The sequence below is a fragment of the Vigna unguiculata genome, chromosome 5, assembly GCF_037176805.1.
Source record: "Vigna unguiculata cultivar grain cowpea cultivar isolate G323 ecotype 2 chromosome 5, ASM3717680v1, whole genome shotgun sequence".
Classification (NCBI taxonomy): Eukaryota; Viridiplantae; Streptophyta; class Magnoliopsida; order Fabales; family Fabaceae; genus Vigna; species Vigna unguiculata.
Genome location: NC_140796.1, coordinates 36,110,692 through 36,137,988, shown reverse-complemented (window position 1 = coordinate 36,137,988; position 27,297 = coordinate 36,110,692). Strand labels below are relative to the sequence as shown.

Genomic DNA, 27,297 nt, shown 5'->3' with positions numbered 1-27,297 from the left:
GAACTGAGTGATTGGTGAAAACAGAGGAAAGAACTTGGAAGCAGAAAGGAAGAATGAGAGTGGTGTTTTCTGATGGTTTTTGAGAGTGAGAAAGGTAGTTTTAGATTTTAAGGGGTTTCACATTCTCCCCATCATAAAAAATTTTCGTCCCGAAAATTAAGGCTTACCTGCAAACATGTGCGGGTATGACCTTCTCACATCCTCTTCTAATTCCCAAGTAGAATCGCCCGTCCGTTTGTCCCATATGACTTGGACTAATCTGATGACCTTTCCTTTAAGTTGTCTTGTCTGAAAATCACCAAGACCCACTGGATGAACCTCTACTGAAAGATCTCCTCTAATCTGTAAATCTTCTGCTTCCAGTACATGGGAGGGGTCAGGTACGTACTCCCTGAGTTGTGAGACGTGAAACACAGAGTGAAGATTAGCCAATTGAGGAGGCAGAGCGACCTCATATGCCACTGGTCCTATCTTTCTCAAGATCTGATATGGGCCAATGAACTTAGGAGATAGTTTTCTCGAGCGGATGGCTCTCCCTATACCAGTAGTCGGGGACACTCTCAAGAACACATGGTCTCCAACTGCAAACTCCAGAGGTCTCCTCCTCTGATCAACATAGGATTTCTATCTGCTCTGAGAGGCCTTCATTCTTTCTTGTATTAGTTTAACCTTCTCGGTAGTCTGCCTTAGCAATTCTGGACCCACTACTACCGACTCCCCATCTTGGAACCAGCACAAAGGGGTTCTACACTTCCTGCCATAGAGAGCCTCATAAGGGGCCATGCCAATACTTGCATGGAAGCTGTTATTATAGGTGAATTCAACCAAAGGCAAAACGTCATCCCAGGCGCCCAGATGATCTATTGCACAAGTCCGCCGAAGGTCCTCAAGAGACTGGATCGTCCTCTCGGACTGACCGTCTGTCTGGGGGTGATAGGCGGAGCTCATGGCCAATCTACTGCCCAAGGCACTCTGCAAGGTCTGCCAGAAGCGGGAGGTGAACCGTGGGTCTCGATCCGAGACTATGCTAGATGGTACTCCATGTAATCTCAATATCTCGTTGATATATAATTGGGCCAGCTTGGTCATGGACATCCTCAGATTTATAGCTAAAAAGTGGGCGCTCTTAGTCAGGCGGTCCACTATAACCCAGATGGCATCATGATTCTTCATAGTCCGAGGCAAATGGGTAACAAAATCCATGGAAATGCTATCCCACTTTCACTCTGGTATTTCCAGTTGTTGCAACATTCCTCTAGGTCTCTGGTGCTCTGCTTTGGCCTTCTGACAGGTCAAGCAGGACGACACGAAATGAGCAACATCTTGCTTCATGCCCGACCACCAAAAAGACTCTTTCAAATCATGGTACATTTTGGTCATGCCCGGGTGCATATTAAAACGGCTTTTATGACCTTCTTCAAGAATCATACCCTTCACCTCTAAGTCTTCAGGTATGCAGACTCTGCCTCTAAACCTCAACACCTCGTCAACTCCCACTGTTAAGTCCTTGGCCTTTTCGGTGCCAAGTAGTCCCACGGTCTTCTGTAGCTTAGGGTCAGATAGTTGCCTCTCTTTTATCAGAACAAGGAAATCGTTAGACACAGTTAGATGATTGCATCTAATGACTCCCTCCCCTAGGACTATCTGTATCCGCATATCCCTGAACTGTTCCACTAAGCCCATCTCCCTAACCATCATATGAGCAGCATGAACCGTTTTTCTGCTCAAATCATCAGCCACCACATTTGCCTTCCTCGGGTGGTATAGTAATTCAAAGTTAAAGTCTTTAAGAAATTCCATCCATCGTCTCTGCCTCATGTTCAACTCTTTCTGGTCAAACAGATATCTCGGGCTCTTGTGGTCGCTGAAAACCTGAAACTGCGCGCCATACAGATAATGTCTCCACATTTTTAAGGCAAAAACTACGGCTGCCAACTCCAAATCATGAGTGGGATAGTTCTTCTCATGATTCTTTAACTGTCTCGAGGCATAGGCAACCACCTTCCTGTTTTGCATCAAAACACATCCTAACCCCTAATGGGAAGCATCGCAAAACACTTCAAATGGTTTACTAGCATCTGGAATCACTAGCACAGGTGCACTCGTCAATTTTTTCTTCAATTCAAGGAAGCTTTCCTCACAACGGTCAGTCCAAGCGAAAGGCTGATCTTTCCTAGTCAGCTGTGTCAAAGGTGCTACCATTTTGGAAAATCCCTCAATGAATCTCCTGTAATAGCCCGCTAGCCCCACAAAGCTTCTTATTTCTGTCACTGACTTAGGACGCCCCCACTTTAATACCGCTTCCACCTTGGATGGATCTACAGATATGCCCTGAGCTGATATCATATGCCCCAGGAATTGAACTGTAGACATCCAAAACTCACATTTTGACAGTTTTGCATACAATTGTTTTTCTCTCAAGATGCTCAAAACTGTTCTCAAGTGTTCAGCATGTTCCTCATAACTCCGAGAGTATATCAAGATGTCTTCAATAAAAACCACCACAAACTTGTCTAAGAATGGTCTGAAGATTCTGTTCATATAGTCCATGAACATGGCAGGGGCATTAGTCACTCCGAAAGGCATTACTACGTACTCGTAATGCCCGTACCTAGACCTGAAAGCGGTTTTCTGAATATCATCTGACTTGACCCGAATTTGGTGGTATCCCGATCTTAGATCGATCTTAGAAAACACTGTGGCTCCATGTAATTGATCCATCAAGTCGTCTATTCTCGGCAGAGGGTACTTATTCTTGATGGTTAACTTATTTAGCTGCCTGTAGTCCACACATAGCCTAGAACTGCCGTCTTTCTTCTTAACTAGCAACACTGGCGCTTCCCAAGGTGATACACTCGGTCTAATAAACTGTTTCTCAAGGAGCCCTTCAATTTGTTTCTTCAATTCCTCAAGCTCAGCCGGAGCCATCCTGTAGGGTGCCATTGATACTGGCCCTGCTCCTGGCACAAGATCAATAGAGAACTCTATTTCTCTAGGAGGGGGTAAACCAGGCACATCTTCAGGGAACACGTCTGGGAAGTCCCTCACCACAAGTGTCTCAACACTCCCACCTTCCCCCTCAACGGACAAGTGAGTCAGAATTAAGAAACATTGAGATCCTTCCTTGATTGCCTGGTCCACCTGTTGCGAGGATATCAACTGATCTTCATCTTCCAAGCTAGGAAACACCACCCTCTTCTCGTTGCAATCAATAAGAATATGATTAGTGGACAACCAATCCATTCCTAAGATTACATCTAGCCCTTCCAGGGGTAGACTGATGAGTTCAAATTTTTGCCCTCATTTAATATTTAAATTTGGGGATTTAAGTGAATTTTCTGTGCTTAAAGATTGATTTAATTAGGATTTATGATTATTGGATTTATTGAGTAAGTTTGGTAAAAGTGGCGTAAAAATTGATTTTAGTTGCATAAAATATTATTGGATATTCTAACGTTTGTTGATGCAGCTGGAATTTATTTTTGGTCAATTAATAGTGTGATTTTAAAATATTCAAAGTTACAAAATAAGTCCAAAATCAAGAAATTCTGAAAAAGAATAAATCAGGAGCTAAATGCACCCCCAGTTTTCACTAAGTTACACCCCTCCTACCACTTAAACTCCACTAAACCAGATCATGCCATGTGGCAATCCCCACCTTTTAAGATTAGCCAACCATAAGCCGCCACGTGTCATAATCCCCACCTCACCAAATTAACCAATCAGATTCTGCCACGTCATCATCTTCATCTCCCAAAACCCTAACCCTAATTTTCTCCTCTCCTTCCACCCTCCACACAGCCGCCGCCGCCAACCTTTTCCGACAACCATCGCAGCTCCGCGCGCCTCCATCTTCTCCCGCAGACACCGCCGCGCCACCACGCCAGAAAACACTGCAGAACCACCGCGATGCAGCACCTCCATTTTCTCTCCATCATCTTCTTCGTCGTCACGGCAGCGCAGACGCGTCACCACCAACGCAGCAGCCATGGCAGCAGAAAACGCAGATCTGCTCCACCACCACCGTCCCTGCACTACGCCGTCAACGCCTTCACTGCACCAGAAGCGGCGCGGCCACCATGTTCTTCCATTCACGCGTAGCAGCTCCTTCGCGCCACCATCTTCCTCCATTCGCGGCCGTCACAGAACCTCGCGCTAACCACGAATCGCGCAGCCACCTTCACCTGCAACAACGTCACGCCGCCACCGCAGACCTGCCACAACTTCGCAGCTCCGCAACGCCACCTCCATTCTTCATCGCAGATCTGAAACTCCGGCGAACTCGAGCCAACGAAGCTTCCCTGTGACGCACTTGCAACCATCCGCGAACCCAGATTCCGCGAGCAGCGCCGCCTCCATCTTCTCGCCTCCGCATCTGCAGCAACAGCGCGAACCTTCTCCGCAGCCATCGCAGCAGCACTCTTCGCCGGAGAAGGAGGAGCAGCCGCGCCGTCATCCACAAGCCTCCATGAAACCCTAAACGCAGCAAACCCTAGTCTGGAGAGAGAAAGTGCACTCTGCGCCACGTGTCAGTCTCTCAATGGACACTGAAATGGTCAAAACTGGTCAACTCTGGTCAACTGGTCAAAGTCAGCAGTCAACTCTGGTCAAAAATGAGAAGGGCAGAATTGGAAATTTGACAGCAATTAAGTTGCTAATTAATTAAATAAAAATAAAAGATTTTAGCAACTGACAGATGAAGCCCAAAGTCCAGTGGAAGCCTATATAAAGAGACTTAAGGGAGCAGAACGACTGACAATTTTTATAACTCACAGCTTAGACACTTAGAACTCTCTGGTTTTGGCAGATACCGTCTCCACCACATCTCTCATTCTCTTCTTTTATTTTCTTTCCTTCATCATATTATCATGTATTCCATCAAAGCCATGGAGGGCTAAGCTTTTAAGGGTTGATTCCACTGTAATTTCTTAAATGGATTCTGAGGTTAGATGAATTTATATGTTTTGTTATTTTGATTATTGTTGTGGTTTTTGTTTATCTATGTCCTTTGCTTCTTAATTGAATAGAAAATAATGATTTTAAATCTACATTCATGCTAATCATATGAGTTAAAAGGTTTTTAAATTAAATTGAGACTTTACTTTGATTTTGTTTAGAAACTTTCATTTGATTAAATAAGTTTTTGCCAATAATTAAGACTTTAATTTGATTAGAGGTAATTACTTTAACTAAAATTAGTCAAGACTTTACTTTGATTAATTAAGTTTTCTATTTGGTAAAGAAACAAAGGAATAGACATGATTAGGCATAGTAAAATTAATTGAGACTGTACTTTGATTGAATTTACTATGGACAATCTAATAATTCTCACTTTTAATTGAGACTGTACTTTGATTAAAAGTGAGGATGCCAACAAATGAATTGAGTCTTTACATTGATTTATTTGTAAATCAACAACAATAATTAATTTAACAATAATCTCTAGATAACCAATGAAGAATCTTATTTAGAAAAAGTAGTGGAATTGACCTATTTACTATTACTGTGTTTACAATCTTCCGTGTCATTTTCTTTGCATATCAAAACCTCCCTATTTTTATAGTTGCTAGTTTTAAATTGCTTTTTTGAGAATCAAATATTTGAGATCAATTCCGTATTCGTTGTGAGACGACTCAGGGTTATCTTAACCCTAACTATTTTCTTCACTACAAACTGGCAATACTGAAGTTGCTAAAGTAGTGGTAATTTGATCGCCTAACGACAGCGATATGAAATTTGGCGCCGTTGCCGGGGAATACGGTTAGTATTTCTTTTATTTTGATTCTGTTTTTATTTATTTATTTTATTTTATTTTATTTTTTTATTTTTATTTTACGCATATACGTTTGATATAGTTTGTTATTTTGTAGTATCTAGTTTTCTGTTAATATATTCCAAGCAAATTTCTATTTTTGTTTTGATTAAGAATTTCTTTTAAGAAATTTTTTGAGACTAGTTTGGAAAACTCTGTCTAGGAAAGACTTGGTATTTAAGTTGTCCACTGTGACGCACCTCTCTTTCCTGGGAGTAGACCCAACGACATCTTAACTCATTTCTTTCTTGAAATCTTTCTCCAAAACAAGAATAGGAAGAGAAAAAAAAAACAACACACAGGAAAACACTTTCACTTTCAGGTGGACTTGCATAGTGCATGACTCGGGCCAATCCGGGTCAATTTTATCAACTTGATTCAAAACTTGAAAGGAACTTGCGTAAATCACGTAGGAGACTTGAACTCAGGTGTTCTACTGAAGGAGCACCATCATCATCTGAACCTACCACTGAAAGTGTACCGCTAGAATCACCTCCGGTGATTAACATATCTTCTGATCCATCACCTGAACCAGAAATTCAAGAAGATAGAATGGAAGAAAGAACAATAAGAGAGTTGGCTTCACCGGATGCAGCAATTACACAAAACATGTGCATCCAATATCCAGATGGAGAATGTGAGCTTAAGTCTGGGTTAATCCATCTTTTACCCAAATTCCATGGATTAGCAGGAGAAGACCCGTACCATCATTTGAAGGAATTTCATGTTGTTTGTTCATCCATGAGACCTACAACAATGACAGAGGAACATATCAAGCTTAAGGCTTTTCCATTCTCATTGCAAGATGCCGCTAAGAATTGGTTATACTGCCTTCCGCCAGGATCCATCAATACCTGGGAGACTCTGAAAAGATTATTTCTGGAAAAGTTTTTTCCAGCATCTAGAGTTGCTGCTATTCGCAAAGATATTTATGGGATAAGGCAACAAGAAAGAGAAAGTCTTCACGAGTATTGGGAAAGATTCAAGAAGTTATGTGCTTCCTGTCCTCATCACCAGATAAACGAGCATCTCCTCATTCAATACTTTTATGAGGGATTGAGTATCATGGATAGACAAATGATAGATGCTGCAAGTGGAGGGTCATTGGTGGACAAAACGCCAACAAATGCAAGACAATTGATTGAAACTATGGCGTCGAACCATCAACAATTTTCCACAAGGAGTAATTCTATAACTCTATTGAAGGGAACCCATGGGGTAGAAGCTTCATATGTTGCAGATCACAAGAAATTAGAAGGGAAGTTGGATGACTTAGCAGCCATGGTAAGGACCTTGACAGACTTACAGAAAAAGCCTATCCCTTCTACTTTATGTGGAATTTGTGCTTCTACTAATCATCCTACAGAGGCTTGTTCTATGTTAAAAGAGACAGGGACGTTAGACAATGAACAACCTCAGGCATATGCTGCAAACATCTATGGCAATAATAGACCACCTCGGCAACAATACAACCATGATTTGTCCTCCAACAAGTACAACCCAGATTGGAAGGAATATCCTAGCCAGAAATGGGGAAATCAACAGCCTCAACACCAACAAGTCTATGTTCCACCTCAACAGAGGCAACAACCACAACCAACTGCAACCTCTGGTGATTCAAACATGGAAGCAATGATGAAAATGATGGCTGACATGATGAAGGGACAAATCAATGAGTTGAAACAGACAATGGAAGCAACCAATCAAAATTTGCAAAATCAGATTGGACAAATGGCAAATGAGTTAAATCAGATGAAGTCTCAACAAGGCTCGAGCAATTTGCCTGCACAAACTGTAATCAACCCGCGAAATGTAAGTGCTATTACTTTAAGATCGGGTAAGCAAATACAAGGTCTTGGGGATGCCCAAGAAGATGAAGATAAGGAAAATGAAGTTGTACCTAATGATGAAAGAGGAAGATCAGATGAAGCAACACAAGCAACATCTGAGATGCATGCACCCAGTGATAACTCCAGGTTGGTATCCCCTAATACTTCCTCTGAAAATCCTTCTCCTTATTCTCCTCCTCCTTCCTATCCAAACCGTTTGAAACCAAAAAATAAAAAGATGGAGGAGTTAGACAAAGAAATCCTGAATACTTTCAAGAAAGTGGAGATAAACATTCCTTTGTTGGATGCTGTGAGACAAATTCCTAAATACGCCAAGTTTCTCAAAGAATTATGTACACATAAAAGGCGTATTATGGACAAAGAGGTAGTGAACATGGGAAGAAACGTCTCTAGCTTAATTAAGAAGCCTGCAGTCAGAATGCCGCAAAAGTGTAAGGATCCAGGTATGTTTTCTGTTCCCTGCATTTTAGGAAGTACTAAGTTTGACAATGCTATGTTAGATTTAGGAGCTTCCGTTAATGTAATGCCTTTATCTGTTTTCACTTCACTTCATCTTGGACCTCTTAAGTCTACTGGTGTGGTCATTCAATTGGCCAACCGTAGCACAGTTAACCCTGCAGGTGTGCTAGAAGATGTGCTTGTCCGTGTGGACAAGTTAATTTTTCCTGCAGATTTCTATATCTTGGATATGAAGGATGATGAAGGAATGAGTTCAACCACAATCATCTTGGGAAGACCATTCATGATGACAGCACGTACCAAGATAGACGTGCATGCAGGATCCTTGACTATGGAGATAGGAGATGAGAAGGTGCAATTCAACGTGCTAGAAGCCATGAAGCACCCAATTGAAGATCATTCTTTGTTTTGTATTGATTTATTGAGTAATGTAGTGAACAATTATGCTTTTGGACTTTTGGACGTTTTATCTGGTTTTTCTTCTTCTTTGGATTTTTCTTTTTCGAATATTTCGGGCTCAATTTTAGACGAAAGGGAAAATTGTAAAACAGGTGATGTTGAGGACGCGGTGTCACTATTTGATACCTCTGTGGCGTCCAAGTGTGATGCTGAGGTGGCTGAAATTACCTTAGGCAGGAAAATGTTGCCATCTGTGGAACAACCACCCATTTTGGAGTTGAAACCTTTACCATCTCATTTGAAATATGTTTATCTTGAGAGGGATGGGAAACTCCCTGTTATTATATCTGCCTTGCTTACTGACGAGCAGGAACAAAAGCTATTGCAGGTTATCAAAAATCACAAGCGAGTAATAGGCTGGACTTTGGCAGATATTCCTGGTATTAGTCCTTCTTTCTGCATGCACAGAATACTCTTGGAGGAAGATGCTAAGCCAGTGAGGCAACCTCAGAGGAGACTGAATCCTCAGCTGATGGAGGTTGTGAAGAAAGAAGTCACCAAGTTGCTACAAGCAGGTATTATATATCCCATTTCTGAGAGCACTTGGGTGAGTCCTGTACATGTGGTCCCCAAGAAATCTGGGATCACCGTGGTCAAGAATGAGAAGAACGAGTTGATTCCTACTCGTATTCAGAATAGCTGGAGGGTCTGTATTGATTATAGAAGACTAAACCAGGCCACCAGGAAGGACCACTTTCCTTTACCATTCATGGACCAGATGTTAGATCGATTGGCAGGTAAGTCTCATTACTGTTTTCTTGATGGATTCTCTGGGTATTTTCAGATTTGTATTGCCCTAGAGGATGAACATAAAACTACTTTTACTTGTCCATTCGGTACATATGCTTATAGGAAAATGCCATTTGGCCTTTGCAATGCTCCTGGAACATTTCAACGATGTATGATGAGTATTTTTACAGATTTATTGGAGCATTGTATTGAGGTTTTTATGGATGATTTTAGTGTATATGGTTCATCTTTTGATCATTGCTTGTCTAATCTTGCTAGAGTCTTGGAGAGATGTGAAGAAACTAACCTTGTTCTAAATTTTGAAAAATGTCATTTTATGGTAGAACAAGGTATAGTTTTAGGTCACGTTGTTTCCAAGAATGGTATATCTGTAGATCCTGCTAAAATTGATATTATTTCACAATTGCCTTACCCCTCTTCTGTGAAAGAGGTTCGATCTTTTCTTGGACATGCAGGATTTTACAGGAGGTTTATCAAGGACTTCAGCAAGATAGCCAACCCTCTCTCCAACTTGTTGCAAAAGGATGTAGTATTTGACTTTGGAGAGAGGTGCAAAGATGCGTTTGATACATTGAAAAAGGCGCTTACCACCACTCCTATCATCCAGCCACCTGACTGGACATTACCGTTCGAGTTGATGTGTGATGCATCAAACTTTGCAGTAGGAGCGGTGCTTGCACAAAAAGATGGGAAGCTATCACATGTGATATATTATGCTTCCAGAACGTTGGACACAGCGCAGGCTAACTACACCACGACTGAGAAGGAATTATTGGCTGTTGTGTTTGCCTTGGACAAATTCAGACCGTATATACTTGGTTCCAAGGTAATTGTTTATACTGATCATGCAGCATTAAAATTCCTTCTGAAGAAAGCAGATTCGAAACCAAGGTTGATCAGATGGATGCTACTGCTCCAAGAGTTTGACATTGAGATTCTAGACAGAAGTGGAGCACATAACTTAGTAGCCGATCATCTTAGCAGGATTGAAAATGGAGAAGATAACATTCCTATTAAGGATGACTTTCCTGATGAAGTCCTCCTAGCATTGACTGCTGTGAAAGGTATGTTTCCTGAACCTTGGTTTGCTGACATTGTTAATTATTTGGTTGTTTCTGCTATTCCTCCTTCCTTCTCCAAATATGAAAGAATCAAGCTAAAAAGTGAGGCAAAGTACTATATCTGGGAAGACCCAATCTTATGGCGCATTGGTAGTGACCAAGTCATAAGGAGGTGTGTTCCAGATATCGAGATACCTCATGTGCTTGAGTTCTGTCATTCATCTCCTTTTGGTGGACATTATGGCACACAAAGAACAGGTAGGAAGGTGTTGGATTGTGGATTATATTGGCCTACTATTTTTAAAGATGCACAGAGGGTATATGAAAATTGTGAGCAGTGCCAAAGGGCAGCCAGATCCATTGCAAGAAGGGATGAAATGCCTCAACAACCCATGCTGTATTGTGAGGTATTTGATATTTGGGGTATTGATTTTATGGGTCCTTTTCCTCCTTCTTTTGGGTTTTCTTATATTTTGCTTGCTGTAGACTATGTCTCCAAATGGGTGGAGGCCATAGCTACAAGGACTAATGATTCTCGAGTTGTTATGAGTTTTGTCAGGTCTAACATTTTCTGCAGATTTGGGATACCACGAGCCATCATCAGTGACCAGGGGACTCATTTCTGTAATAGGCTACTTAAGAACATGTTGAAGAAGTATGGGGTGACACATCGCATTGCTACACCATATCACCCCCAAACTAATGGACAAGCAGAGATCTCTAACAGAGAGATTAAAAAGATACTAGAGAAAGTAGTGAAGCCTAGTCGAAAGGATTGGGCCACAAGATTGGATGAAGCACTTTGGGCACACAGGACAGCCTACAAAACACCTATAGGTATGTCACCTTTCAGGGTGGTTTTTGGAAAGGCTTGTCATCTACCTGTGGAGATTGAACATCGGGCCTATTGGGCCGTGAAAGCATGCAACTTGGATTTGGAAGAAGCAGGAAATGAGCGAAAGCTTCAGTTGCAAGAACTAGAGGAGATTAGGCTAGCAGCCTATGAAAATTCAAAGTTCTACAAAGAGAAAACCAAGAAGTTCCATGACCAAAAGCTTGTGGCTAGAAAGGATTTCAAGGTAGGCCAGAAGGTGTTACTATACAAATCCAAGCTTGGTCACATGAGTGGTAAGTTGCGTTCTACTTGGGAAGGACCATACATTGTTACAGAAGTCTTCCCTTATGGAGCAGTGGAGATCAAGGAAGAATCTTCAGCAAGAACTTTTAAAGTTAATGGGCATCGTCTTCGGATATTCAATGAAAATCAAGATATGCTGAATAAGACGATGGATGGGATGAACTTGACTTCTCCCTCATACCTTCCACCTTGAGGAGGTAAGTACACTTCATACTTTTTCTTTGCATTTTATACATATTGAATACATTGAGGACAATGCATGGATAAAGTGTGGGGGTGTGGGGAGATTTCCCCCTTTTCTGTTTTTGTTTTCTATTTGTTTTGTTTTTCCTTTTCTAATTTTGTTTTCTGTTTGTTTTTATTTAAAAAAAAAAGAGAAGAAGTTTTTGTTTTCAATAAAACATATTGACATTGGATTTTTGGATTTGATTTACTAATTGGAACGGTCATAATTCTTGTAAACTCAAAAGATTAACTCATGTGTGAAAAACAGAATTTTGTCCATTTGTTTGTGCATGACAACATGATTTCTAGAAGATTGATTTGTTTCCATTGGTATTCATTTCTTTAATCCACTGAAAATATGGAATAAAAGACCTCAGAAAAAAGTTTTGAAATTGTTCAATTTTGCCCAGGAGTGCAAAAGGATAAGTGTGGGTGTGTGATGAGTTCAAATTTTTGCCCTCATTTAATATTTAAATTTGGGGATTTAAGTGAATTTTCTGTGCTTAAAGATTGATTTAATTAGGATTTATGATTATTGGATTTATTGAGTAAGTTTGGTAAAAGTGGCGTAAAAATTGATTTTAGTTGCATAAAATATTATTGGATATTCTAACGTTTGTTGATGCAGTTGGAATTTATTTTTGGTCAATTAATAGTGTGATTTTAAAATATTCAAAGTTACAAAATAAGTCCAAAATCAAGAAATTCTGAAAAAGAATAAATCAGGAGCTAAATGCACCCCCAGTTTTCACTAAGTTACACCCCTCCTACCACTTAAACTCCACTAAACCAGATCATGCCATGTGGCAATCCCCACCTTTTAAGATTAGCCAACCATAAGCCGCCACGTGTCATAATCCCCACCTCACCAAATTAACCAATCAGATTCTGCCACGTCATCATCTTCATCTCCCAAAACCCTAACCCTAATTTTCTCCTCTCCTTCCACCCTCCACACAGCCGCCGCCGCCAACCTTTTCCGACAACCATCGCAGCTCCGCACGCCTCCATCTTCTCCCGCAGACACCGCCGCGCCACCACGCCGGAAAACACTGCAGAACCACCGCGATGCAGCACCTCCATTTTCTCTCCATCATCTTCTTCGTCGTCACGGCAGCGCAGACGCGTCACCACCAACGCAAAAGCCATGGCAGCAGAAAACGCAGATCTGCTCCGCCACCACCGTCCCTGCACTACGCCGTCAACGCCTTCACTGCACCAGAAGCGGCGCGGCCACCATGTTCTTCCATTCACGCGTAGCAGCTCCTTCGCGCCACCATCTTCCTCCATTCGCGGCCGTCACAGAACCTCGCGCTAACCATGAATCGCGCAGCCACCTTCACCTGCAACAACGTCACGCCGCCACCGCAGACCTGCCACAACTTCGCAGCTCCGCAACGCCACCTCCATTCTTCATCGCAGATCTGAAACTCCGACGAACTCGAGCCAACGAAGCTTCCCTGTGACGCACTTGCAACCATCCGCGAACCCAGATTCTGCGAGCAGCGCCGCCTCCATCTTCTCGCCTCCGCATCTGCAGCAACAGCGCGAACCTTCTCCGCAGCCATCGCAGCAGCACTCTTCGCCGGAGAAGGAGGAGCAGCCGCGCCGTCATCCACAAGCCTCCATGAAACCCTAAACGCAGCAAACCCTAGTCTGGAGAGAGAAAGTGCACTCTGCGCCACGTGTCAGTCTCTCAATGGACACTGAAATGGTCAAAACTGGTCAACTCTGGTCAACTGGTCAAAGTCAGCAGTCAACTCTGGTCAAAACTGCAAATATGGTTAAATGAGAAGGGCAGAATTGGAAATTTGACAGCAATTAAGTTGCTAATTAATTAAATAAAAATAAAAGATTTTAGCAACTGACAGATGAAGCCCAAAGTCCAGTGGAAGCCTATATAAAGAGACTTAAGGGAGCAGAACGACTGACAATTTTTACAACTCACAGCTTAGACACTTAGAACTCTCTGGTTTTGGCAGATACCGTCTCCACCACATCTCTCATTCTCTTCTTTTATTTTCTTTCCTTCATCATATTATCATGTATTCCATCAAAGCCATGGAGGGCTAAGCTTTTAAGGGTTGATTCCACTGTAATTTCTTAAATGGATTCTGAGGTTAGATGAATTTATATGTTTTGTTATTTTGATTATTGTTGTGGTTTTTGTTTATCTATGTCCTTTGCTTCTTAATCGAATAGAAAATAATGATTTTAAATCTACATTCATGCTAATCATATGAGTTAAAAGGTTTTTAAATTAAATTGAGACTTTACTTTGATTTTGTTTAGAAACTTTCATTTGATTAAATAAGTTTTTGCCAATAATTAAGACTTTAATTTGTTTAGAGGTAATTACTTTAACTAAAATTAGTCAAGACTTTACTTTGATTAATTAAGTTTTCTATTTGGTAAAGAAACAAAGGAATAGACATGATTAGGCATAGTAAAATTAATTGAGACTGTACTTTGATTGAATTTACTATGGACAATCTAATAATTCTCACTTTTAATTGAGACTGTACTTTGATTAAAAGTGAGGATGCCAACAAATGAATTGAGTCTTTACATTGATTTATTTGTAAATCAACAACAATAATTAATTTAACAATAATCTCTAGATAACCAATGAAGAATCTTATTTAGAAAAAGCAGTGGAATTGACCTATTTACTATTACTGTGTTTACAATCTTCCGTGTCATTTTCTTTGCATATCAAAACCTCCCTATTTTTATAGTTGCTAGTTTTAAATTGCATTTTTGAGAATCAAATATTTGAGATCAATTCCGTATTCGTTGTGAGACGACTCAGGGTTATCTTAACCCTAACTATTTTCTTCACTACAAACTGGCAATACTGAAGTTGCTAAAGTAGTGGTAATTTGATCGCCTAACGACAGCAATATCATAGACAAATAAGATTCACTCTGTATTTGCGCCCTCAACTTCTATCAAACACCTCGTGCACAAGGTCGAGGTCCTGACTATCGCAGAAGCAGGCGTGGATACTACCAGGTCAAACTGGAGCTCCCTCACCGGAAGACCCAACTCAAGCACTTTAGACTCCGACACGAAGGAGTGCGTAGCTCCTGAATCATACAGAACACATAAACTCCTAGCAGCAATCATGCATGATCCAATGATAAGGTTACCTGATCTGACCGCCTCTGTACTCGACCGGCTGCCTGAGGTCTCACACCTCCCCTGGACTGCTGCGGCTGAGACTGTGATGAAGGTCTCAGCGATGCATTCCTGTTGATAGGACAATCCCTGATGAAATGACCCTCCTTGCCACAACCGTGGCACGTCCTCCTGCTAGAGATCCGAGGGCAAGCATTCTTCATATGGGGTCCTCCACAAAGAAAGCACTGTGCCCTATGGGGCTGAAACTGCTGAGGCTGGTGAGTAGGCCTCCTAGGCCCCTGAGGCTGAGGCCTGGAGTATGGTTTCCCCCTGTCCTCATGTCTGCTCATGGACACTGATGATCCTCCCACCTTCTGTTGGGGTCGCTGTTGTGCTTCAACCTCAGCCTTAAGCTTCTCCATCACTCGTGCCTTCTCCACCAAGGCCGAAAATTCTTTAATCGAGAGTGGGGCCACCATGAGTTTGAGATCTCCCCTCAACCCATTTTCAAACTTTCTGCATTGCCAGTCTTCAGCCATCTTCAAGGTATGAAATCTGCCTAGATGTTTAAATTTCTCAGCATATTCAAATACCGACATGTTCCCTTGCATCAGTTGTAGGAACTCAACCTCCTTGGCATATCTCACACTATCTGGGAAATATTCAGCATAGAATTTCTTCTTAAACAACTCCCAAGAGATGGGGTCCTGACTATCCTCCAACATCATCTTCATGCTAGACCACCAATGAACGGCTTCTCCAGCAAGAAGGTACTCAGTATAAGCCAATCTGTTTTCTGTAGGACACCGCTTAGCATCATAAATCCGTTCCATGTCTCGCATCCACTGGTCGGCTTCATCCGGGCTAGTCTTGCCATCGAAGCGGGATGGATGATGCTGTAAGAAATCCTCCAAACTCCATTCTTGTACCCGGGGTGGTGGAGCTTGGGAGGAGCCAGCTGCTGAACGGTTTTCCCCCAATTGATGTAAAGCCTCTAAGTGTCTCTGTTGTGTTGCCTCTACTGCTAGCCTAGCAGACTCCATTTGTTGCAAGGCTAGATTCTGCTGATTCATCATATTGGCATTTTGTTGCTGCAAGACTGCGATCATAGCCTCAATCGCTCCCACCAAGTGAGGATTATCAGGATTCGGAATATGAGGAGGAGGAGGTCTAGGTGCCATAGTTCTCTATCTGACCACACAAAGAAGGAATCATTAGTCTTTCTAATAGATACCACAACCAAGACACAACACTGAGAAACACACAACAGAAACTAGGCAAGCTCACACCTACAGATCCTAAAGGAACCACTGCTCTGATACCAAAAATGTAACATCCCATTTAATAGTCTGTTAAACTACTAAACAAAATATCATATTATGATAAAGTAAGCAGATAGTCAGAAAAGCCATTCAAGAGTATAATACAGTCATCCCAAAAGAACCTGTGATAACTATTGTACTATTTTCTAAAACAAACTTAGGGAGAATAAACGTTATACATTCCAAAATGCTTTCTCTAGCAACACCGATTAAAAGTAAGGGAACATCAGGAGTCACAGATCAGGTCCGGTCCAAAGGAGGAGTTCCTTCACCTAAATTCTTCTCTGCTCACACCAAGTCGCAAGTGATCATAGCAAAAGAAGAAGTTCAAGGGCAAACATGACAGGTAAGGAGGGTAAGCTAACAATTTATATAGTAAGAGGTGAATTTTCATAAATATAATACAAACAATTTTACACACATCATAGATTGAAAGCGATTCACTATTTCAAGACGCACAAGTACCCAACTCTAACTCAATATCCGGATTATGTAAACAAATTGGAGCTCTTGGTAGCTTGCACCTGTGAAGGTTCCTAAACTCTGCAGAGTTTAGGCTCAAGGGGTTATCACCCAACCACTCCCAAGGTAAGTCCCCTTCGCGTCTATGACTGATCGGGTCCATAGACTAGGACCTCCTGCTACTCCTCACGACATAACCCATCACACTCTACATGAGTCTCAATGGATTATTGGAGCGTCAGGATGCTAACCGAAACTGAGTCCTTAAATGTTTACACACACTATGTACTTTTCCTAGGAATTCCCATGAAATCCTAGTTCATCTCATCTCTTCACAATTCTCATTTTATCAACTTTCCTCATACCATTATATACAGATACTACATCTCATCATCATCCAAAATATTAAAAGTAAACATCATTTCTTTTATATTAATACAACCATCATTCATTCGAAACAGAGAAGGAAGTATAACCTGCAGTGGAACTCGCCTAAGCTAGCGAATCTCGCCTAGGCTAGGAAGTAGTCTCGCTTAGGCGAACTACCCTCGCTTGGGCGAGACTCGTTACAGTGGGCAACTCGAATGCCAGAGCAAGTTCTCGCTCAGGCCAGGCTGGTTCGCCTAGACGAGAAGATGTCTCGCTCAGGCGACCCTAGCTCGCCTAAGCGAGATCTCGCGCAACACCCAGAGGCAACCTCCTGATAATTTCGCGTAGGCGAGAGCCACTCGCCTAGGCGAAATTATCAGGTTTTCTGCACTGTTCTTCACATGCAAGGTTACGAAATTCACACCACAATCCAATTGCACACCAATAACAGTTCATAAAGGAGAATTAAACTAAGGATCGTCTTATCCAAACACACAAGAAGTCTAATTACTCGAAAATTGATCGAAGGTTAGCTTCCCTTACCTCTTTTGCTAAGGTTGAGTTTGGTGGAGTTTGAAAAAGGCACCAAGGTGGCAGAGATGTCAATTTAACCTAGAGATTCAGTAGCAAGACATAGAAAAGATTGAAACTTATAATTAATTTCGAATTCAGGGATGAGCAGATGAACTCTAGTGGAAATTGGACCAAAACGGAGAATTGGAACCTACCGAGGAAGGTGGGAGCTGAGGGTTGGAGCTCCAGAGGGTCCAGTTGAGTCTGATCCTCCAAAATCTGATCACAAGATTAAGGAACTGGTGAGGGAACTGAGTGATTGGTGAAAACAGAGGAAAGAACTTGGAAGCAGAAAGGAAGAATGAGAGTGGTGTTTTCTGATGGTTTTTGAGAGTGAGAAAGGTAGTTTTAGATTTTAAGGGGTTTCACATATGACACAAAGACAAGCCAGTAAGGATCAACATAGGCTGCAGGAGAAAATAGAAAAATAAAGAATAGAAAAAGAAGAAATATAAACTGCAGAAGGAAGGGAAATTGTAGAAAAAGAAAAGGAAGAAAAGATAGAGATGATGGAAAAGGTAGTTGAGAAAGAAGGTGTTTAATCAAAGACCACCCATGTTTATTTGCATTCATTTACGAAAGCGTCAACACTATTGTAAGCCAAAGATTGGTGGAGAATTTGAAGTTACCAACAAGCATTCACTCGAATCAAGCAAGGATCAAATTCAATACGGGAAAATGTGTGCAAGAAGTATTATCTGATATTGCTCCCACGAACTCGTGTCATCTTCTTTTGAGATTGGCATGGCTTCATTTTAAAACGCTCAATCTTGATAAAGGTTCCCTTTATTTGAGGGATGAGGGACATGAAATGAAGTTGAAATTTATGACACCAAGACAAGCCAATAAGGATCAACATAGGCTGAAGGAGAAAATAGAAAAAGAAAGAATAGAAAAAGAAGAAATATAAACTGCAGAAGGAAGGGAAATTGAAGAAAAAGAAAAGGAAGAAAAGATAAAGATGATGGAAAAGGTAGTTGAGAAACAAGGTGTCTAGTCAAAGGCCACCAATGTTTAGTCTCAGTCGTTTACGAAAGCGACAACACTGTTGTAAGCCAAAGATTGGTGGAGAAACTCAAGTTACCAACAAACTTTCATTTGAATCAAGCAAGGATCAAATTCAGTACGGGATTATGTGTGAAAGAAGTATTATCTGATATTGCTCCCACAAACTCTTGTCATCTTCTTTTTAGATGGGCATGGCTTCATTTTAAAATGCTCAATCTTGATGACCGTTCCCTTTATAAGAGGCATGAAGGAGATGAAATGAAGTTGAAATTTATGACACCAAGACAAGCCAGTAAGCATTAACATAGGCTGAAGGAGAAAGAAGAAAAAGAAAGAATAGAAAAGGAAGAAATATAAACTGTGGAAGGAAGGGAAATTGAAGAAAATGAAAAGGAAGAAAAGATAAAGATGATGGATAAGGTAGTAGAGAAACAAGGTGTTTAATCAAAGGCCACCCATGTTTAGTTGCATTCGTTTACGAAAGCGACAATACTGTTGTAAGTCAAAGATTGGTGGAGAAACTCCAATTACCATCAAGCTTTCATTCGAATCAAGTAAGGATCAAATTCAGTACGGGACTATGTGTGAAAGAAGTATTATCTGATATTGCTCCCACGAACTCTTGTCATCTACTTTTCAGATTGGCATGACTTCATTTTAAAACGCTCAATCTTCATAAAGGTTCTGATGAAGGATTGACCCCAACCAAGGATGGAGGCACATGCTTAAGAAGACTAAGCTTGTTTAGAAAGGAAGTTCACTAATCCTTCATCCCTTTCATTTGTGTTTATTATTTTTGATTCCCTAAGTTGACTTAGTTGAATCAACTTTAGTTGACTTGTTGACCTTTGACTAAGTTTGACTTGTTGACTATAGTTGACTTGACTTAAGCCAACATGCTAATCTATGTTTATTTGCTTTGTAGGTTAATTAGGAGTAAGAAAGCAATGCTAGGTGGCGCATGGTGATTGGGGAGCATAAATGATGTGGATGAGAGAGTAAAGCAAAGACATAAAGCATAAAGTAAAAGCCATGAAGCAAGTGTACCTATGTACCTTTGGTCTCCTTTGTTTTTAGCACACTTTGGCCACTTTTTGGAGACATATGAGACATATTCTTTGTCTCCTTTTGTGCTAGAACGAAATTAGCCTTGCACACACCATAGCTAGCTCTTTTGTCTCTCATTTTTTGTAACCTTATTTGACCTAGTTTCTAGAAGCTAGGGTTAGGTTTTTGTAGAGACATCCTTAGGTATCTTTTATTTGCTTAGAGGCCCCTAAACTCTTCTATATAAGGGGTGCTCCTAGACATGTAAAAGGGTTGAACATTTTAAAGTAAAAACACTCTTGTGTCTCAACCATTTGTGAGAGTTTCCTCCATTGGGAGTGAATACTCTTAAGCCTTATCTTGCATAGCAAGTGGCGGCACACATCCACTCATCTTCAAGGTTGCCATGGCTTCTAGCCTAGCCTTGTAGTGGCGTGCTTCTCACATTTTTACCATTTCTTCCCTCTCCATTTTATGTTTTCTTCTTCCTTTAATTGTTCTTGGTTTTCTATGATTTATGTGCTTTCCATTTCCTTTTCATTTTGAATCAATCCATCATCTTCTTCTTTTGAGCTTTGTGAAAGGAACCTTCACATCTAGATAGCTTGCTATCTTAATATCCAGTGGGGATTTCACTTAGCTTTCTTAATCAACTCACACCATATTCAATAATCTTAAAAAGGTATAAGGTGTTTAATCAAAGGCCACGCATGTTTAGTTGCTTTCGTTTACGAAAGCGACAACACTGTTGTAAGCCAAAGATTGGTGGAGAAACTAAAGTTACCAACAAGCTTTCATTGCTTGATTCGAGTGAATTTGTGGGAGCAATATCAGATAATACTTCTTGCACACATTGTCACACCTTGTTTCTCTACTACCTTTTCCACCATCTTTATCTTTTATTCCTTTTCTTTTTCTTCAATTTCCATTCCTTCCACAGTTTATATTTCTTCCTTTTCTATTCTTTCTTTTTCTATTTTCTCCCTCAGCCTATGTTGATCCTTACTGGCTTGTCTTGGTGTCCTAAATTTCAACTTCATTTCATGTCACTCATGCCTCAAATAAAGGGAACCTTTATCAAGATTGAGCGTTTTAACATAGGCTGAAGGAGAAAATAGAAAAAGAAAGAATAGAAAAGGAAGAAATATAAACTGTGGAAGGAAGGGAAATTGAAGAAAACGAAAAGGAAGAAAAGATAAAGATGATTGATAAGGTAGTAGAGAAACAAGGTGTTTAATCAAAGGCCACCCATGTTTAGTTGCATTCGTTTACGAAAGTGACAATACTGTTGTAAGTCAAAGATTGGTGGAGAAACTCCAGTTACCATCAAGCTTTCATTCCAATCAAGCAAGGATCAAATTCAGTACGAAACTATGTGTGAAAGAAGTATTATGTGATATTCCTCCCACGAACTCTTGTCATCTTCTTTTGAGATGGGCATGGCTTCATTTTAAAACGCTCAATCTTGATAAAGGTTCCCTTTATTTGAGAGATGAGGGACATGAAATGAACTTGAAATTTATGATACCAAGACAAGCGAGTAAGGATCAACATAGGTTGAAGGAGAAAATAGAAAAAGAAAGTATAGAAAAAGAAGAAATATAAACTGCAGAAGGAAGGGAAATTGAAGAAAAAGAAAATGAAGAAAAGATAAATATGATGGAAAAGGTAGTTGAGAAACAAGGTGTTTAGTAAAAGACCACCCATGTTTAGTTGCATTCGTTTACGAAAGCAACACTGTTGTAAGCCAAAGATTGGTGGAGAAACTCAAGTTACCAACAAGCTTTCACTCGAATCAAGAAAGGATCAAATTCAGTACGGGACAATGTATGAAAGAAGTGTTATCTGATATTGCTCCCACGAACTCTTGTCATCTTCTTTTGAGATTGGCATGACTTCATTTTAAAACGCTCAATCTTGATAAAGGTTCCCTTTATTTGAGGGATGAGGGACATGAAATGAAGTTGAAATTTATGACACCAAGACAAGGCAGTAAGGATCAGCATAGGCTGAAGGAGAAAACAGAAAAAGAAAGAATAGAAAAGGAAGAAATATAAACTGTGGAAGGAATGGAAATTGAAGAAAGAGAAAAGGAATAAAAGATAAAGATGATGGAAAAGGTAGTAGAGAAACAAGGTGTTTAATCAAAGGCCACCCATGTTTAGTTGCATTCGTTTACGAAAGCGACAACACTATTGTAACCCAAAGATTGGTGGAGAAACTCCAGTTACCATCAAGATTTCATTCGAATCAAGCAAGGATCAAATTCAGTACGGGACAATGTGTGCAAGAAGTATTATGTGATATTCCTCCCACGAACTCTTGTCATCTTCTTTTGAGATGGGCATGGTTTCATTTTAAAACGCTCAATCTTGATAAAGGTTCCCTTTATTTGAGAGATGAGGGACATGAAATGAAGTTGAAATTTATGATACCAAGACAAGCGAGTAAGGATCAACATAGGCTGAAGGAGAAAATAGAAAAAGAAAGTATAGAAAAAGAAGAAATATAAACTGGAGAAGGAAGGGAAATTGAAGAAAAAGAAAAGGAAGAAAAGATAAGTATGATGGAAAAGGTAGTTGAGAAACAAGGTGTTTAGTAAAAGACCACCCATGTTTAGTTGCTTTCGTTTACTAAAGCAACAATGTTGTAAGCCAAAGATTGGTGGAGAAACTCCAGTTACCATCAAGCTTTCATTCGAATCAAGCAAGGATCAAATTCAGTACGGGACAATGTGTGCAAGAAGTATTATGTGATATTCCTCCCACGAACTCTTGTCATCTTCTTTTGAGATGGGCATGGTTTCATTTTAAAACGCTCAATCTTGATAAAGGTTCCCTTTATTTGAGAGATGAGGGACATGAAATGAAGTTGAAATTTATGATACCAAGACAAGCGAGTAAGGATCAACATAGGCTGAAGGAGAAAATAGAAAAAGAAAGTATAGAAAAAGAAGAAATATAAACTGGAGAAGGAAGGGAAATTGAAGAAAAAGAAAAGGAAGAAAAGATAAGTATGATGGAAAAGGTAGTTGAGAAACAAGGTGTTTAGTAAAAGACCACCCATGTTTAGTTGCTTTCGTTTACTAAAGCAACAATGTTGTAAGCCAAAGATTGGTGGAGAAACTCCAGTTACCATCAAGCTTTCATTCGAATCAAGCAAGGATCAAATTCAGTACGGGACAATGTGTGCAAGAAGTATTATGTGATATTCCTCCCACGAACTTTTGTCATCTTCTTTTGAGATGGGCATGGCTTCATTTTAAAACGCTCAATCTTGATAAAGGTTCCCTTTATTTGAGAGATGAGGGACATGAAATGAAGTTGAAATTTATGATACCAAGACAAGCGAGTAAGGATCAACATAGGCTGAAGGAGAAAATAGAAAAAGAAAGAATAGAAAAAGAAGAAATATAAACTGCAGAAGGAACGAAAATTGAAGAAAAAGAAAAGGAAGAAAAGATAAAGATGATGGAAAAGGTAGTTGAGAAACAAGGTGTTTAATCAAAGACCACCCATGTTTAGTTGCATTTGTTTACGAAAGCAATACTGTTGTAAGCCAAAGATTGGTGGAGAAACTCAAGTTACCAACAAGCTTTCACTCGAATCAAGCAAGAATCAAATTAAGTACGGGACAATGTGTGAAAGAAGTATTATGTGATATTGCTCCCACGAACTCTTGTTATCTTCTTTATAGATGGGCATGGCTTCATTTTAAAACGCTCAATCTTGATGATCGTTCCCTTTATTTGAGGCATGAGGGACATGAAATGAACTTGAAAATTATGACACCAAGACAAGCCAGTAAGGATCAATATAGGCTGCAGGAGAAAATAGAAAAAGAAAGAATAGAAAAGGAAGATATATAAACTGTGGAAGGAATGGAAATTGAAGAAAAAGAAAAGGAAGAAAAGATAAAGATGATCGAAAAGGTAGTAGAGAAGCAAGGTGTTTAATCAAAGCCCACCCATGTTTAGTTGCATTCGTTTACGAAAGCGACAACACTGTTGTAAGCCAAAGATTGGTGGAGAAACTCAAGTTACCAACAAGCATTCACTCGAATCAAGCAAGGATCAAATTCAGTACGGGACAATGTGTACAAGAAGTATTATCTGATATTGCTCCCACAAACTCTTGTCATCTTCTTTTGAGATTGGCATGGCTTCGTTTTAAAACGCTCAATCTTGATGACCGTTCCCTTTATTTGAGGCATGAGGGACATGAAATGAACTTGAAAATTATGACACCATGACAAGCCAGTAAGGATCAACATAGGCTGCAGGAGAAAATAGAAAAAGAAAGAATAGAAAAAGAAGAAATATAAACTGCAGAAGGAAGGGAAATTGAAGAAAAAGAAAAGGAAGAAAAGATAAAGATGATGGAAAAGGTAGTTGAGAAACAAGGTTTTTAATCAAAGACCACTCACGTTTAATTACATTCGTTTACGAAAGCGTCAACACTGTTGTAAGCCAAAGATTGGTGGAGAAACTCAAGTTACCAACAAGCTTTCACTCAAATTAAGCAAGGATCAAATTCAGTACGGGACAATGTGTGAAAGAAGTATTATCTGATATTCCTCCCACGAACTCTTGTCATCTTCTTTTGAGATTGGCATGGCTTCATTTTAAAACGCACAATCTTGATGACCGTTTCCTTTATTTGAGGCATGAGGGACATGAAATGAAGTTGAAATTTATGACACCAAGACAAGCCAGTAAGGATCAACATAGGCTGAAGGAGAAAATAGAAAAAGAAAGAATAGAAAAAGAGGAAATATAAATTGTAGAAGGCAGGGAAATTCAAGAAAAAGAAAAGGAAGTAAAGATAAAGATGATGGAAAAGGAAGTAGAGAAATAAGGTGTTTAATCGAAGCCCACCCATGTTCAGTTGCCTTCGTTTACGAAAGCGACAACAATGTTGTAAGCCTAAGATTGATGGAGAAGCTCCAGTTACCAACAAACTTTCAATCGAATCAAGCAAGGATCAAATTCAGTACAGGACAATGTGTGAAAGAAGTGTTATGTGATATTACTCCCACGAACTATTGTCATCTTGTTTTGAGATGGGCATGACTTCATTTTGAAAAGCTCAATCTTGATGACCATTCCCTTTATTTGAGGGATGAGGGACATGAAATGAAGTTGAAAATTATGACACCAAGACAAGCCAGTAAGGATCAACATAGGTTGCAAGAGAAAATAGAAAAAGAAAGAATAGAAAAAGAAGAAATATAAACTGCAGAAGGAAGGGAAATTGAAGAAAAAGAAAAGGAAGAAAAGATAAAGATGATGGAAAAGGTAGTTGAGAAACAAGGTGTTTAATCAAAGACCACCCATGTTTAATTGCATTCGTTTACGAAATCGTCAACACTGTTGTAAGCCAAAGATTGGTGCAGAAACTCAAGTTACCAACAAGCTTTCACTCGAATTAAGCAAGGATCAAATTCAGTACGGGACAATGTGTGAAAGAAGTATTATCTGATATTGCTCCCACGAACTCTTGTCATCTTCTTTTGAGATTGGCATGGCTTCATTTTAAAACGCACAATCTTGATGACCGTTTCCTTTATTTGAGGCATGAGGGACATGAAATGAAGTTGAAATTTATCACACCAAGACAAGCCAGTAAGGATCAACATAGGCTGAAGGAGAAAATAGAAAAAGAAAGAATAGAAAAAGAGGAAATATAAATTGTAGAAGGCAGGGAAATTGAAGAAAAAGAAAAGGAAGAGATGATCGAAAAGGAAGTAGAGAAATAAGGTGTTTAATCGAAGCCCACCCATGTTCAGTTGCCTTCGTTTACGAAAGCGACAACAATGTTGTAAGCCCAAGATTGATGGAGAAGCTCCAATTACCAACAAGCTTTCACTCGAATTAAGCAAGGATGAAATTCAGTACGGGACAATGTGTGAAAGAAGTGTTATGTGATATTGCTCCCACGAACTCTTGTCATCTTCTTTTGAGATGGGCATGGCTTCATTTTAAAACGCTCAATCTTGATAAAGGTTCCCTTTATTTGAGGGATCAGGGACATGAAATGAAGTTGAAAATTATGACACCAAGACAAGCCAGTAAGGATCAACATAGGCTGAAGGAGAAAATAGAAAAAGAAAGAATAGAAAAGGAAGAACTATAAACTGTGGAAGGAATGGAAATTGAAGAAAAAGAAAAGGAAGAAAAGATAAAGATGATGGAAAAGGTAGCAGAGAAACAAGGTGTTTAATCAAAGGCCACGCATGTTTAGTTGCATTCGTTTACGAAAGCGACAAGACTTTCGTAAACCAAAGATTGGTGGAGAAACTCCAGTTACCATCATGCTTTCATTCGAATCAAGCAAGGATCAAGTTCAGTACGGGACTATGTGTGAAAGAAGTATTATGTGATATTGCTCCCACGAACTCTTGTCATGTTCTTTTGAGATGGGCATGGCTTCATCTTAAAACGCTCAATCTTGATAAACGTTCCCTTTATTTGAGGCGTGAGGGACATGAAATGAAGTTAAAATTTATGACACCAAGACAAGCCAGTAAGGATCAACATAGGCTGAAGGAGAAAATAGAAAATAGAAAGAATAGAAAAGGAAGAAATATAAACTGTGGAAGGAATGGAAATTGAAGAAAAAGAAAAGGAAGTAAAGATATAGATGATGGAAAAGGTAGTAGAGAAACAAGGTGTTTAATCAAAGGCCACCATTGTTTAGTTTCATTCGTTTATGAAAGCGACAACATTGTTGTAAGCCAAAGATTGGTGGAGAAACTCAAGTTACCAACAAGCTTTCACTCGAATTAAGCAAGGATGAAATTCAGTACGGGACAATGTGTGAAAGAAGTATTATGTGATATTGCTCCCACGAACTCTTGTCATCTTCTTTTGAGATGGGCATGGCTTCATTTTAAAACGCTCAATCTTGATAAAGGTTCCTTTTATTTGAGGGATGAGGGACATGAAATGAAGTTGAAAATTATGACACCAAGACAAGCCAGTAAGGATCAACATAGGCTGAAGGAGAAAATAGAAAAAGAAAGAATAGAAAAGGAAGATATATAAACTGTGGAAGGAATGGAAATTGAAGAAAAAGAAAAGGAAGAAAAGATAAAGATGATCGAAAAGGTAGTAGAGAAGCAAGGTGTTTAATCAAAGCCCACCCATGTTTAGTTGCATTCGTTTACGAAAGCGACAACACTGTTGTAAGCCAAAGATTGGTGGAGAAACTCAAGTTACCAACAAGCATTCACTCGAATAAAGCAAGGATCAAATTCAGTACGGGACAATATGTACAAGAAGTATTATTTGATATTGCTCCCACAAACTCTTGTCATCTTCTTTTGAGATTGGCATGGCTTCGTTTTAAAACGCTCAATCTTGATGACCGTTCCCTTTATTTGAGGCATGAGGGACATGAAATGAACTTGAAAATTATGACACCAAGACAAGCCAGTAAGGATCAACATAGGCTGCAGGAGAAAATAGAAAAAGAAAGAATAGAAAAAGAAGAAATATAAACTGCAGAAGGAAGGGAAATTGAAGAAAAAGAAAAGGAAGAAAAGATAAAGATGATGGAAAAGGTAGTTGAGAAACAAGGTTTTTAATCAAAGACCACTCACGTTTAATTACATTCGTTTACGAAAGCGTCAACACTGT

The 27,297-nt window shown here is 39.9% G+C and overlaps 1 protein-coding gene across 1 annotated transcript; it reads right to left on the bottom strand.

Moving 5' to 3' along the window:
• Positions 1-14,879: 14,879 nt before the first annotated feature.
• Positions 14,880-16,058, bottom strand: LOC114171655 (uncharacterized). Its single transcript, XM_028056538.2, has one exon. The coding sequence runs from the start codon at positions 16,056-16,058 to the stop codon at positions 14,880-14,882; it is 1,179 nt and encodes a 392-aa protein (XP_027912339.2).
• Between the last annotated feature and the right edge of the window lie 11,239 nt (positions 16,059-27,297).